The sequence below is a fragment of the Dipodomys merriami genome, unplaced genomic scaffold, assembly GCF_024711535.1.
Source record: "Dipodomys merriami isolate MVZ:Mamm:240054 unplaced genomic scaffold, mDipMer1.0.p SCAF_21, whole genome shotgun sequence".
NCBI classification, from domain to species: domain Eukaryota; kingdom Metazoa; phylum Chordata; class Mammalia; order Rodentia; family Heteromyidae; genus Dipodomys; species Dipodomys merriami.
The window spans coordinates 3108711-3125143 of NW_027203493.1; the positions used below are offsets into that span (position 1 = coordinate 3108711).

At 40.3% G+C, this 16433-nt stretch overlaps 1 protein-coding gene across 1 annotated transcript; it reads right to left on the reverse strand.

The window, feature by feature from the left end:
- Positions 1-6942: 6942 nt before the first annotated feature.
- Positions 6943-7884, reverse strand: LOC138833557 (olfactory receptor 9I1-like). Its single transcript, XM_070031835.1, has one exon. The coding sequence runs from the start codon at positions 7882-7884 to the stop codon at positions 6943-6945; it is 942 nt and encodes a 313-aa protein (XP_069887936.1).
- Between the last annotated feature and the right edge of the window lie 8549 nt (positions 7885-16433).

Here is a 16433-nt window from a genome sequence, read left to right on the forward strand (position 1 = left end):
CCTTGTGTGTGTGATAATTCCTATCATTTTGTTCTTTGTGAATGTTTCATTCTTTCCCAATCATTTATTCATCAAGAGCCCAGAATAGATCAGACTCACATCCTGCCTAGCTCCAAACCCCTGAATCCAGCTGACAGCTCGAGGAACATGAGAATTCTGCAAGTCACAGGATTGGTGCTCTTTTTCAACCATGGTCCTGGGACTCATTCTCTTCAGGGAGGACAGGGTCACCAACCACTGCATCTTTCACTGCTCAAGCTCCAAGCTATTCAGACTTCTCAGTGGGCCATACCTGACCCTGTCCCTCACCATAAGCACATCTCTTGACCCTCTACTTCCCAAATGCTGTGGCCAAATGGCCTAAGACTCTCTGAGTTGTGATTGCTCCCTATTTTCCAAGTCTTTCAAGTATCTCAGTCTCCAACGGTAGGTGATACCTGGTTATACTACTCTGAGCTATGGAGAATAAGAAAATGTCCTTCTTATATAATGATAACCTATCACAGAGGGAGAGTCACTGTCCCACCAAATCCCATCACTGGATTTGAGGCTTTCAGGAGTTGAGGAATTACCTGAAGCTAGGAATTATCTGAATCTGTCACCCAGGCCACCTAGATTACCTTGTCAATAGAGGCTTCAGCTTCAATCTAATGCAACAAGGATCAGGCTGTAAAGCTCTTCCTCCTCTTCCTCCTCCTCCTCTTCCTCCTCTTCCTTTTCTTCTTCCTCCTCCACCTCCTCCTCTTCTTCTTCCTGTTCTTCTCCTCCTCCTCTTCCTCCTCCTCCTTTTCTTCTTCTTATTTTTAACTTTTTTATCTTCTAGTAGTTGTACAAGGGTATTCAGCTTAATATTCGTGTGTGCAATGGATCTTGATTGGAGTCATCCTTCCATCATTCTCATCAACTTTCCGAGTTCCATTGTCACATATGAACACTGAGTGGCATGATTGTATTCACCCACCATTCCCAATTTGTTCTATTGCCTTTCTGATTCTCCATCACTCTTGGGTGTCCTGTCCCTCTTTTCGTAGCACCTGGTACTCCTCCTCTCTTCCCCGTTTTCCAACATCGCCTCCCCTTTTGATGCCTTGACTCTTCTCATTCACAGACCCAACTGGAAAAGGCTTCTACTTTACCATCTTGCCCTGCCTCCTTCCCTTGGTCAATACTTTCTTGAGATGAATGTTTCTGCAGACAATATACACCATGCTGGTGGGAAGCAGAAAGATACTTTCCACAGCACTCACTTGGCAATACCATCTCCTGCTAAAGCAGGTCCCCTACTATGAGAACTGAGTGAAAATCTCAGAGGAACAGATAAAAACTCTGAAGACCTGCCTGCTGCCACTTACTCCCCCTGAGCTCCAGCAACTGAGCATGCCCTGAAGTCTTACACAGTCAGAAAGGCCATCCTATGGCTCCCAACATTCTGTCCACTGGGTGAGCTCCTAACTTATTCTTCAAGACATAGCTGAAAGGTCTTCTCTTATCAGCAGATTTTTTGGACCATCAATCTCTCTAGGAAAGGGGTTAGAGTTCCCCAGTGCAGACCCTCAAATACCTAACATGTATTAATATTGCCAGTATTCTACTCTATTGCAAATATTTATTTGCATTTTTATCATCCTTTCTAAATTATAAGCATTTCGAGATCAGTGACTATGACATATTGGTTCCCAGTACCCATTATTATATCTTATATATTATTATATTATAGTGTCTGGGGCACTATAATAATAACAGAAAAACAGAAATAATAATAATATTAAACACTGTTTAATAAGTGTTGGAATAATGCAGATTATGTTCACTTTAGAAAGGAAATTACCTGTTTGTGAAGGAAGAACTGGTGTAGATTTCTCACTTACATTGTAAGATTAATATCTCAGTTTCTCCAGAGAACTTAAGCACATTTTAAAATTCATTACCTACTATTTACTTATATATTGTCTTTACTGTTTCTTTTCTTCCTCTTTTTTCTCTTTCTTTCTTTTTTCTTTTCTTTTTGGTCAGTCATGGGGCTTGAACTTAGGAACTAGGTGCTGTCTCTGAGCTTATTTTGTTCAATGCTAGCTAGAAGTCTACCTCTTTGAGCCACAGCACCACTTATGGTTTTCTGGTGGCTAATTACATATAAGAGTCTCATAGACTGTCCTGCCCAGGCTGGTCTTGAACCATGATCCTCAAATCTCAGCCTCCTGAGTAGCTAGGATTTCAGTTGTGAGCCACCAGTGGCTGGCTATCTTCACTGTTTCTTATCTATCTCCTCAGTGAAAATATAAGACTCACATGGGCAGAGGTTTTAATCTATTTTCTTCATTGGTCTAAATATCTAGTATATGGCATCCCCTCCATGAAAATTAGTTTATTGAACTACTTTCAAAGAATTAATATTTAAACAAGTCAATTGATAAGATATTCTAGGTTCTACTGATAGCAAATACAGAACACAGCAAGTACAAATGGGCTTTGGAAGCAAATTTGGCCCGAGCAGAATGAGAAAGAGTTCACATATTCACCCCATCACAAGTAAAACGTACTTTTTAAAATTGATATTACCATCTTTTATTTTTGTGTTTGCACTGCCATATTTTAAATAAGGACAACAGTATGTGGAGAAAAAGAAATTGACACAATGTTCTTTTCAGCTATTTTCAGAAAGCATCATCACTTTTGAAGGAGACATAAGTAGGAAGAGCTGAGATTTTTTTTTCTTTTCCAGTAGGATGAAAAGGATGAATTGTGTAATGTCCATCTTGATCTCCACAAGCCACCCTCCAGATCCACCCCAGGCAAGCTGGCGGCCTAGTTTTTCACTTCTGTGAACTGTCCCCAATCCCCAGCGACTCATCCTCCTGGACATGCTACCTCCAAGGAAGAATCAAGAAAAAAATATATTAGGTGAGGCAAGATGAGATTCAGAACCTACAGTTACCTTCTGTGAACTCCTTCACCAGTGCAACTCTCTTAACAAAATGTTTCATTCTCTTTCTACTCCACGGATTTAAAAAAAAAAAAAAAAAAAAAAAAGATGTGATAGTTGGTGTGTTGGACTTGAACAGCTTTGTACTTGTGGTCATTTGCATATGACTGTGACAGTGTTTTTCTTTCCCTGGATTAAGCAAATAGGAGTTGAGCAAAGAGAGTGGGACATCTGGATATCTGGGAAATATTTCTTGTTTTATTTTGGTTTTCTGTTTGTTTGTGGGGTTTTGTGGTACTGGGTCTTAAGCTCAGGGCTTGGGTGCTGCCCCTGAGCTCTTTTGCTCAAAGCTAGTACTTTATCACTCTGAGCCACAGCACCACTTCCCATTTTCTGGTGTTTAAAAAATAGAGATAAGACTCTCATGGAATTCCTACCCAGGCTAGTTTTGAACTGTGCAACTCAGTTCTCACTAGGATTACAGGCCTGAACCACCAGCACCCAGCTCTGAAAAGTATTTTTATGTGTCCTATATAGAGCTTTGTGACCAGAAAAATGTGATGGTTTTGCTCTTATCTGTAACATTATAACTCCTCCAAAAGCAACTATACTAGGAAGATTGGGAGGGAAGGGATAGTAGAAGAAAAACAAAGGAGGGAGTAACGATGCTCTACATGAAATGTACCCATTACCTTACTCATGTAACTGTAACCCCTCTATAAAATTTTTTAAAAAGCAAAGATATAAAAATGTACTTCTACCAAGGGTTCAGGACCATGTTTCTATACATCATACTCTTCCATTTCCCCTTTGCACCTGCCACTGTGCTGATAGTTAGTTTGGCATTATACACATACTCATTCATGCAAATTCATATGCAGAAAAATAAAATGCCACAATTTAAGTACTAGTGTCGCTTTACATGATGACAGGAACAGAGTACTTTGGCCTGTTGGTATATTGTGTTAAATGAGTTCCAATCTCAGACTCCTCATGTTTTCAATACTAATGTTAGGTAGATTGAAGCCAGAGTATTGAACTGAAAATTTATCATTCTGAGGCCTAGTTTCTAGGGGAGAAAAATGGATTTGAAATTTGAAAGGGAAGCTGGACACCAGTGGTTCATACCTATAATTTTAGTTACTCAAGAAGCAGATACCCGAACGATCATGGTTTGAGGCCAGCTCAAGTGGGAAAGTCCATGAGACTCTGTCTCTAAATTAATTAGTAAAAAGCAGAGCTAGAAATGCAGGTCAACTGACAGAGCTCCAACTGAGTGAGAAAGTAGAGCAAAATCAAGGCCTGGAGTTCTAAATTCCAGCACTGGCAAAAAATCATAAAGGAAGTTGGAGGGGGAAAAATATTCCAAGATTATTGACTTGATTATGCTTCTAAATGATTACGTGTAGAGTACATTTTAAGAATAATCCTCTGCTAGGCATCTGGGGCTCATGTCTGTAATCGTAGCTCATCAGGAGGCTGAAACTAGAGGATCACAGTTCAAAATCAACCTGGAAAGAAAAGTCTACACAACTCAGTCTCTAATGTATTATTTGCAAAAAGCCAGGCCACAGTAACACACACACACACACACACACACACACACACACACACACACACACACACACACACACCTGAAATAAGGGCACAAGTATTGTAAAGTTTCCATTCATTTATTAGATAACCAATTGGAAAAACAACATACATGCCATTTCCTCTAGAAATGTTCATCAAAAACACTAAAACTTCAACTTATTTTATCCAGTTGGTGCATACCTGAGGCTCTTCTACAGTCACCAATATTTCTTCGTTTTCTTTAAAGTTTCCTGAACTCTCAAGAAGCCATGTTTCCTTTAGCTCACTAACACAGTCTACCCAGCCTACTGAGTGTATCAAAGGAAGTAAGAAGAAATGTGCTGAATCCTATGGCATAGGTTTGCTTGTTTAGACGAGGTGTCCTTGTGTAGCCCTGGTTGATCTCAAATTCACAATTCTCCTAACTCCACCTCCTGAATGCTAGGATTACAGGTGAGTACCACTACACCCAGCCTTAGTACAAGTGTTTTGATGAGGGAACAATATTCCTGAGCCAGGTCAGATTTTATGGAAGGAAATGTTCATCAATTAAAGGGGAGCACCTCCAAATTATATTGACTCAAGTTTAGCATTGTTCCTAAATCTGTCCTAAATCAACACCATAATCATGTACTTCCTAGCTTTGTTTATAGTCTAAGATAATTGAGAGTGAAGCATAGGTACTGCATGGATGTCAAATGTCAAGTTCTGATATACATCCGGTATTGTTTCTTAGACACCGGAGTCTGTCTCCACTGCCACCAGCCCCCTCCCATTCATCACACCACAGCCAAAGGGATCTTTTTAAAATTCAGAGCTGAGTATTTCACACCCGGCTCTTGAAATAATTTCCTCAAGTTCCGAAGGAAGTCTACAAGGCTCTTGTCCTGGTTCCTTCTAAATTCACCAGCTGCCACCTCACACTGAGCCTCCCGCCCTCAGCCTACAGTCACTGTGGCTTCTCAGTCTTTCAAACGCATCCTATTTCACAGGCTGTAGCATTCACAGCTCTTCCTGTCTGAAAAGTCTCCCCTCATTCATGACTATTTCTCATTCACGACTGTTAGTTATTCTTAGGTCTCTGCTTATATATTAGATCTTCAGAGCATTGTGGTCTGGCCATACCAAACTCAGAACCCTGTTAGACTGTATGTTTCTCCATGATTCTTCTCCTTCCACTTTCCAATTTGTAGGGGCGGGAGAAAGCATACCACCTGTCTATTATTACTGTCTAAATGATAAGTTATCTGTCTATGCCAGAGGTCTAATCTCTTTGAAGGAAAATCCATATCTGTTGTTTTTTACCACTCAATTCAGAACCTACTATCATGTCTGATAGCAGGTGGTCTGTGAATATTTACTAAATTGATGGGTCGGAATGAGGTATCCATGGAGATGTTTCTCAAGTAATGTTTCTATCAGATATGGGGTAATTAAACAGTGACAGATTCATAGTTCTTTATCTTATGACAAAAGGGAAAAAAACTAAATGTTCTGGAGAAGATGAAAGTAGATAGTGATTTTCATTACTGAAGGATAGGAAATAACTCAAGTTAATTGAGGCAGATGTCTATAAGCAGTGCTTCAGAGATAAAACAGAGCTCCTGACCTTTACTGATCAGGAAATATTACAAAGTTGTATATATGATTCAGTTTCATGTAACATCAAGATCTACCTTCTCCAATAATTAACACAAATCATTACATCTTTCTCCAATTCTATAATGTCTTAGTCCTCTACACCACCTTGGGAAAAGGCTAACATAATCTAGTTGAACATTTTCTATACCACATTTCCTTTCCTCTCATTTTTTTTCTTATTCTGGCTAGTGCTTGTACTCTTCCATGACAAGTACCTAAGTTGGACATGACATGTCTAAAAACGTTTATTTAGTCAGAGTTGAAATCTTCTCCACAGTCCATAACCAAAATATTGACTTCCTACCACACCAAAAGTGAGCTATCACTTTGTCATTATTCTAGACACAGATCCATAACTAAAACAACTGACTGCTCTACTACATTAAAAGTGAATTCTTATTTTATCATTGTTCTTGGCTCAAAATTAGCTTTGTAGAAAAAGATTCAAGTAGCTGGGAACAAAACTTCATCAATATCCAGAACAGGTCAGAAAAATAAATCTTAGATTTTATAAGATGTTATTATTTATAAAAGCTTGTGTCTCTCCATCTCTCTTGATTCTGGCTCGAGATCTCTTGATCTTTATTCACAGCAAGGCAGAAATTTTTCTGAAGAGAGAACTGAGGGGGACTATTTCTGACTGGAGAGCAAATAGTTTATTTTTAAGTTCTGGGAGCCAGAAATATGTTTTTCTCCTTCAAACTATCTTGGTAATCCGATATCTGACTCATGTGTTAAAGGGATAAGACAAAAACCCCCAAAGAATGCCTTGCAGGAATTTCTAGATGTGGGGAGCTCAGATCTTAGTCTGCTTGGGCTACTTTCATTCTTTGAGTAACTTTCTTCAGAGCTTCCTTCACTTCCTTGTTCCTCAGGCTGTAGATCATCGGGTTTAGCATGGGAATGATCACAGTATAAAATACAGACACAATCTTGTCTTCCCAGAGAGATTTTCCCATGTTACTTTTCAGGTACATAAATATGAGTGTTCCAAAGAAAAGGGCCACTGCAGTCATGTGAGAAGCACAGGTCGAGAAGGTCTTGGCTTTGCCACCTGCCGTCCGGATCTTCAGAATCGCCCGAATGATGAATAGATACGACATAAGAATGATCAGAATGCTGGTTGTGATGACCAGAAAAGCAAAGAGGAAGATGACCTGTTCCTGGAGCCTTGTCTCACTACAGACAAGCTTCAACAATGGTGGCAGGTCACAGAAGAAGAAGTCGACTTGGTTGGACTTACAAAAGGAGATGGAGAAGGTACACCCTGTGCGGATCACAGTATTCACCATGGCACCACCATACGCGGCCATCACCAGCCCCAGACGAGCCTGTGGGGTCATCGCCATCGCATAGAGGAGAGGGTTACACACAGCCACGTAGCGGTCATAGGCCATCACAGCCAAAAGGAAACATTCCGTGCTAGCACAGAGGGTGAAAAAGAAGAACTGGGCGGCACAACGTTCATAGGTGATGACAGTCTTATCCGTCCCCAAGGTCACAAGCAACTGAGGGACAATGACAGAAGAATAGCAAATGTCCAGAAAGGAAAGGTGGCTGAGGAAGAAGTACATGGGTGTCTGGAGCCGAGGGTCACTCTGAATTAGTACGATCATGCCTAGGTTTCCCCCAATGGTGATCAGATAAAAGGCCAGAAACACAAAGAAGAAACTCATCTGCAGGGATGCTTGGAGCTGGAACCCCATCAGGATAAATTCTGTCACCCTGGTGGCATTTTCTGCCATGAAGACAAAGTCACTTGCTGAAATAGATAAGTAAATAGATAGATAAATATCATAATATTATGACAATTAGTAACAAGAGCTCATTGAAGAGGAAGTGACCGTGTTTGATTTTGATTGCTGCTGCTGTGTAGTAGATTTACCATGCACTTTACATTTTTCACAAACTTCACTTCAGTTGAGCTTTCAGAAATCCTTGGAAGCACCATTTCATTTTTTTTTTTGACAAGAGTATGAGAGATGTAGTGGAGTGATTTGTTCATCCCACGGATTTCATACTAAACAGGCAGTGCCGAGGTTAGAAATCATTTCTTTGAGTGTTTCCAAACCTCTGCAGATCTCACATTAGAAGTACAGCTCACCAGGTGCTGGTGGCTCACGCCTGTAATCCAAGCTACTCAGGAGGCTGAGATCTGAGGATCACAGTTCAAAGCCAGCCCAGGCAGTAAAGTTCATGAGACTCTTATCTCCGATAAACCAGAAAACCAGAAGTGGCGCTCTGGCTCAAGTGGTAGAACACTTTTCTTGAGCTGAAGAGCTGAGGGACAGCACCCAGGCCCAGATTTCAAGCTCCATAACCAACAACAACAACAGAAAAGAAATGCAGGTCATCTTCAAGTGGAGAAGAAACATGCTTTATGTAGCTAGAACTTTGAGGTGCAGTATGAAGGACTGGACTTTGAAATCAGGCAGAGGTTTCAATCTTTTTAAACCTAGAACAAGTTAATCAACCTTTCTCAATCATAGCCTCCTTGGATTAATGGGATTATAATGCTAAATTGCAGTATGATATGATTTGCATAAGAGATGCATGACACATTATCTCTCTCTTCTGCACTTAGAAGTATGTTTCCTAACTGTGTGTTATATATACACAGTGAAATACTACTCAGCCATAAAAAGCAAAAAAACATTCTTTTATTTGTGAGGATAGAGATACACTCAGATACACTCAGAAATGGCCGAGGTCAGATTTTAAGTGTTTTCAGCACAAAAATCTAAGTACATTAGCTTGTTTTGCCATGATATAATGTATCTACATTTTAAATCATCATATTACAAACTGTAAATACATACAATTTTTATCTGTCAATTAAAATTAGATCATGATTTAAAAACCATAAAATACGCTTTTCTAAATATTGGGAAAAGTTCCCAGATATATTCTAGAATCTTCTTATCTCCAGGTCCACAGTCCCTTGGAGTTCCAACAACCACCCTACCTCAAGCACAGTGGACTCAAGTGCCATTAAAGAGCAAATGACTGTTAGAACCTCCACATCCTGATGCTCGCCAGTCCATTCCTTCCTCTCTCTCCCTGCCAAGGAAATATGGCCTGGTTTCCAAGCTCTCCTTTCATTCCCGAGGACCTGTCCCATTTCCAAAATGCCAGATCACTGTCAATCAGTAAGAAGCTTGAATCAAACCACTGCAAAATTAGCCTGCAAAGCCCATGAAGAGACAAGGCCATCACATTCTAATGCACATGGATCTCTTTCCAGTCTTTACGACCATCATTTCTCTGTGCCTTTGAGCATTAATCCGTTGGGGTCCTGAAAGTATGAAATGTGGACTTCAAAGGTGATGCTACATGACTTCTTTCCTCCTCAGAACGAACAATAGCCAAATTTGAGAAAGACCTCATCAACATTCAGATAAATAATAAAGTAGATCTTAGATCAATGTTTGGCAAAAGCTGATCCAGTAATGGAATGAAGGTCAGTATCTATTGGTTTGTCCCACAATAGGCTCTTGATCATATGAATATTGAGGTTGTTTTCCCAGTTGAGGGCCAGTTGTTGATCTCAAAAACAATGACTTGCAATGTTTTAAGAGTCTGTAAAATAAAAAATCACCCTGATCAAGAAATAAGAGTCTTAAAAAAAAAAAAAGAAAGAAGAGTCTTATGCATGTCCTTACTCAAGAATTCACCATGCATCAGGTACTTTTTGTCTCATTGAATTTGATGGTATCCCTACCTCCTGGCACCATCATTCTAGCATAGCCAGGAGGATGTAATAGTTGAATAAGAAAGAAGAAACAACAAAATTAAGAAAAGGAAAGGAAAGGGTATGTCGGAGGTGTGGGTGGTGGAGAGTGAGAATGTTGAAAGGTGTGTCACTGACTATGATGGATGGTGTTCATAAACTGCTTTGTTAAATGGCAACTCCTTAGTTCAACTATTTAAAGCTAATAATTTACAAAAGGAAGGAGAAGCGTTGTGCCCTGACAGAGGACACATGTTTTGTCGCATGACAGAAGGTAAGTGCTGTGAACATAGGCTACAATGCGTAGAGAATTGGGCATCTCCAAGTAAGAAGTGTACAAGATTGGCCCATCGCCAATGCAATTGGGAGCAGAAATACTAGAAATCTATTTACCACGCCTCATTTACCCAGAATAATAAAACAAAATGACATAAAATGCAGCAGCCCACTCTGCTCCCATCATAAAATACATGGAGTTTCTCAAATCCTTTTGAGACACTCTCAACGTAAATTTGTTCAGAAGTTTTATCTTCCTAATAGCAAATAAATAGACCCATGGAGTATAGGATTTTCCATAATGAGCTGAGCATCACCCACTATAAAGTTACAGCTGGAATTCTAGAACTATGGTATAAGGGCTAAGAACACAGAGCCTATTCCAAGTTCTGACCCAGCCATTTGTTTGCTTGACCTTAGGCTAATTCACTGACTTCTGAATCTCTGCTTTGGTATCTATGCAATGAAAATAATAGCACTGATGTACTGCGAGAAGGAAAAATCTTAATTCATGGAAACATTCACTGGGCCTAACACTGAGTAAAATTTGATATATAAAATCCCCCCCCAGAAAAAAATTCTCCCACCCCCCAAAAAATGATTTGCCAATCACTAAGTTTCCCAGACAATCAGAAATGTAGTGTTTCTCCAATTTATGAAATTCAAAACGGTTAAGCCACTTTCCCAAGACCACAGAGTAAAATATCAGCAGGAGTTCTGGTTCTAAAGTCACCGTACTTTCTTCTAACTTAGACTATGAACCACCACCAGCCCAGGAGTCGGGGTAGCACTGCCCGGCTTCCAGCAGCCCCAGCTGCAGAAACATAGGTCAGGAGATGCCACTCACTCCACTGCTGTTCTAAGAGACAGATTGGGTCTTTCCTGCTGGGGAGCTATTTTCTGAGGGAAGGATGCGGTCATAATGAGACAGAGAAAGTGTGTAGTAAGAAGGCTGCAAACAACATTTGGAGACCTGAATTCAAGCGTAGGTTCTGTCAAAAAAGTAAGAATCACCAATTTCTATGCCTGTGTTCTCCCATAAAACAACACTGAAGAGCCTCATATGCTGCTCATCATTCTATCTCTCTTTTCCTCTTAAAAGTCCAATAAGAGAAGGGAATATCTATCAATAATGGCAAATAAAATGCATCAGTTTTTTTAATGGAGCTCCTACACAAGACCACCCCCCCAAAAAAGAAAACAAGTCAATGTGTAATTACTCATATTAAAGTCTCACATCAAAGTCTCCCTTTTCCCAAAGCCTCAGCTGAATCGTCTTTCATTCTTAGAAATCAAGAGAGAGATAATAGACAAATGGCCCGCAATGCCAGATTTTTTTATTTCTTATTGTCAAGGTGGTATACAGAGGGGCTACATTATACGAGTAAGGTCATAAGTACATCTCTTGTCAAACTTGTTACCCCTTCCCTCATTTTAGCAATGCCAGTTTTAACCAGTGTGCTAAGGAAGCCCCTTTTATTTACAAGGAAGAAGTAACTTTAGAACAAATGATCTGTTTCATGTTTCTGCTTTTCTCCATCCTCTTAATCTTTTATTTGTTTCCCTTCCTTTTATCTATTTTTTTTGAGACAAAGTCTCACCATGCAGCCTCTGGCTAGCCTCCAACTTAAAACCTTCTGGTCTCAGCACCCAGCGCGGTAGGATTGCTACCACCACACTGGCTGTTTAGGCTCTTTCTGTCTATGCACACAATTGCCTCTGTTCAACATGTTGAATCAAGTACAATGTTTCATAATTCCAGAATCACAGATAAAGTCAATTCGATCTTTAAACTAAATGTGCTGTAACCTTGTCTTCTAATCAATAATCCTGACTGACGTTAAGACAGTACTGGCTATGTGTTAAATACTGCTGCAGGTATTTCATATACACTGCCGCAGATACTCACAATGTCCCAGTGCAGTATGGATTCTTATTACCCTGGCTGAGAGACTGAAAAATGGGCTTGTGGAGATTAGCTATTTGGTTTAGATGAATCTCTCAGCAGAGATTTGAATCATGGTTTGTTGGACTCCAAGGTCATACTTCCAACCATATCCCATTGCTCATACATTGCAAGGTTAGCCTGCAGTGAGCATAATTCTTATGCCCAGGATCTTTCCAGTGGATTTATATTCATTGTCCTCTCAAATTTGGCCAAGGAGAATATCACTATCTATTAAGTAAAAACTCTTGGCAAACAGTCTAATGATGAGTTGGAGGCACTGCGGGTGCTCCCCTTTGTGTAGCTTCATATTTCAATGTCTTGTCTGCAAAAAATGAGAAGGTACAAGAGATTCTTTTTGGAGCTATCATCAGAAGAAGCTCTTAACAAAGAGTCCTTGCACCCTAAGGACCCCCTCCCACAGTCTTCAGTTGTGAGACACAAGCCATGTGAACCAGTGCTGTTCTGGTTGTGGTCTGCCTACAAGAATACCCGCCCTTGGCCCCAACTCTCACTTCTCATGTTTAATCTATTGTATCTTGTGCATTTTGACAGACCCCTTCAGATCTCTTTTGGAAACAAGTATTGATAAATAAATAAATACAAAATAAAATTGTCAATTCACCAAATGCCAGGATAATCAGAATAATTAGCTGTCCCTGCATCAGACCACTAACACAACTTGGCCAAAGGGGTCTGGAAAGCCAATACACAGTGGCTCAACCTAAATCAGACTGATCTATGAATGGATGATGGAGAAGGGTTGATGCTTTGGGGAGAAAATGGAAACATGTGGGGAGATCTCCAGGGCCAGGTCCTAAGACCTTAGATCAAAACAAGGATTTTGAGAAAAAGGGTGGGGAGAAAGGCTCTTGACCTGTGCACACCTTATTATGATCATTGTAAACATCAACTCTATCCACAGAGGACAGAGGAAAATTTTTTAAGAAAACCAAGGTTTCTCAGGAGTTGCCAATCTTCAGCAGAGCTATAAAAGTGTAGTTCTTATCAACAATGGCACCTGGCTGTGTGATTCTTCCTAAAGTACTCCAGAATGAGTTGTCATTCTTGATAGGATAGCCAATCAACTTCCTAATGATTGGGGAAAACAAAAGTAACTCCACAAAATCCTCAAGGACAAAGATGAACCATAAATATGTATTGTCTTAGTAGAAAAAGTCAGTCTCAAGAATTCCATATAAATTAAAGGGATAAATAAAACCTTGAAGTGCTGGTGTTCTGTTTGTTTCTCTTACAACATGATTGTTATTTCTGGCTCTTAAGGATGCCCCAGATGAAAGTGAATCCTTAATGCCATCCTGAATCTACCACCCTCCACTATATTGAATAACATCAGCGTTAAACATGCCCAGTCATTTATCAATTGAATTGATCAGGCAGAGAAATATTTCATGTATCTATCAGGCTTTATAATAGTAGGCCTCTGTAACTCTGGGTCACCCTTGGTCCACTTTAGCTATGTACCCCCAAGAATCACAGCCTCATTCTTTTATACCAGCCAGTGGTGCATACTTCTAGGATATGGAACCCTCATATTTTCCAAAGCTGAAGGAGAAAGACTCGAGAACGACTGCGTTGAGACTACTGATGCTGCCCTAAACCTCTACCAATTCTCAGAGAACGAATTGGAGGTTTCAGAAATTGAAAATCCAGCAGATTTTAATAGGCTTTATCTGTCATCTTAACACAGAGAAAGCTCTGAACTACGAACCGCGATGCTACTATGGATCAAATAAAAAATGCATACAAAGATGATTATAAAAGTAAAAAGTTTGTACTTGCAAGCTATTTCTCTAAATGCCCAAGAATCAGCTTTCTACTCGCACATACTGGGGAAAATATATAGCCAGGGATCTGAAGCGTATTTATATAGCTCAGTGAAACTAATCCACTTAGAGCCTTCAAGTCAGGTTTAAAGTTATTTTTAAATGGGAGGCATAAAGGTTGTCTGATGTGCCCAAAGTTATATAGCCAGTGTTCTCAGCTGGAATTATGCAATGAAAATTTATAAAACCTTTGCCTATTTGCTCTATTCCAGACAGCTTGCTGGATACTGGGGAAACAGTCATAAATATACAGAACTGTACATCCCTGAATGGCGGTAGTTCTTCTTCTATCCTTATAATCAAACTGGCATCATCTGCCATGCTGACTTGTAAGAGGGAAATAGAATGAGGTACAACATGCTTTGGTTGATCTTCAGGGTATCAGGACAGAATTGAGCTCTCAGGATGTTTAGATGGTGAACACAATATGGCCACCTCTGCTATGCTTTCAGTGGTTCAGGTTAGGGATGATAATTATCTCTACTCAAGAATTGTTTGTTTCTTTCAGAAATTCATTTGGAAAAACCTCAGAGGACCATTTTCTAGTTGAATTAAAAAAAATCATAAAAACACAAGAAAACAGCTGGGCACAAGTGAGTCATGCCTGTAACCCTACATACTCAAGAGGCTGAGATCTGAGGATGGTGGTTCAAAGCCTGCCCAGAGACTCTTATTATTAGTTATCAACCCAAAAAAACCTGGAAGTAAAGCTGTGATTCAGTAAAACTGGTAGAGCACCAGCCTTGAACAAAACTACTAAGGACAGCACCCAGGCTCCAAGTTCAAGCCCCACTACTGGCAGCAAAGAAGAAGAAAGGCACAAGAAAACACTTTTCTGGTGATGTAATTTCCCAGGAAATAGCATGAAATCATAGCCTGTATGACATCAAGAGACCAGATTCTATCACAGTGCAGTCAAATCCTAGCTAGTCACTTACATGTCCTGATTAGGGCTTTTCCTTTGTAAGATGGCTATGAAACCATTCAAAGCACAGGCAAGTTGGGAGGATAGACTGAGATGATATATTGTATGTTTAACCAAAGTTGGTTTTTTTGCTCATAAGAAAATTTCCCATGTCCAAAATTACAAATCATTCCTAATCCCTTACTTTCAAACACTCTAGATCCATTACTTCACTGACCCTCAACTCACTTTCTGGTGAAGAAAGGGAGATACAGAGAGGAAACTTCATTTTGTCTGAGAAATACACAGGTGGGAAGAAAAGCAGGCAAAACCAGGACCCAAACCTTTATGAACCCACTCAGGTGTCATAGAACTGCGCCCTCCCCTTCCCGAGGTAGCCCGGACAATGGGCACAAAAATCATCATCTTGAGATTCTTCCTCCCTTTGAGATCCTCCAGTAAGCTTCTGGGCTGGTGTATCACATCTTCCCCAATGCTGACCTCCAATGTCTTATCTTTACCTTCACGTCTACCCAAGTCCTCCTTCCTCGCTCTAGCTCATCTGTTCCCCAGACTGACTGTGCAGTAAAATCTTGGAACTTAAAAGAATCTCTGAAAGCCATGAATCTTCTACCACCCACACCAGCACCAGCACCACTTTGTCTTCAGGCAGATGAGAGAGCATTACTCTCAGCCTAAACAAGTGGCAAGAGAAGTCCAGTGGTGAGAAGAATCTTGCTTAGATACCATCAGCCAATGGCCTGAGCGGAGCCCCACCCTCCCTCAGCCTGGGCGGTTCCTCTCAGCACAGCTTGACTGACCCCCTGAGCTTCAAAGATCTCTGCTTCTCAGAGCGTGATAGAAGCAGATGTACCGCCACCATTACCCTTTGAGAATGGGTGGGGAGAAATATTGGGACATGGGAATTCCTAGAAGAGAAGGTCATACAATCTGTGAGCATGAGGACCAGACCTTGTCAGCTTTTGCCAGTAACCTCCTTAGAGCTAGGTTGATCAGTTCAGAAATGGGAGATCTCTGTTCTCTATTCCTTAGAGAAGACTCAGCCAGTCACAGAAGCGACTCCATAAGCTACAGGGATGCATGATTTATCCACTCCCCAGAGCAGAAATAACCCTCTCTAATGTCATTTCTGAGCTGATTTCTGAGCTGACAGCAACTCTTTTTGATCAATCACATCACTGGAGCCTTAACAACTCCAAGTTTGGAGAAAATTCTTTCCCCAAAAGGAATTTGTACTGTTTTTTTTTTTTTTTTTTTTTGAGCCTATCTAAACTTCCAGCTTTCTTTGCTGAATCATTCCAAATCCTTTTACCAAGCTTCACAGAGATTGAACAAGACCCTTCCTACTTTTCCTTGTAGTGGAAGAGATAGCAGAGAATATCTTATCTCTTCTGTTGCTAAAAGAATTGTACACTTAAAGCCCAGAGATACCCAAAGATTCTTAAAAATGAAGGTAATAAATCTCAGCCTATTGTATTACACACACACACACACACACACACACACACACACACACACACACACACACACACAAATTACACTTAGCTTTGACCTTACTTGGTGAAGACACA

What these genes read in the sequence shown, in the direction of transcription:
- LOC138833557 (XM_070031835.1), bottom strand. Translation starts at nt 7,884, where the DNA reads ATGGCAGAAAATGCCACCAGGGTGACAGAATTTATCCTGATGGGGTTC.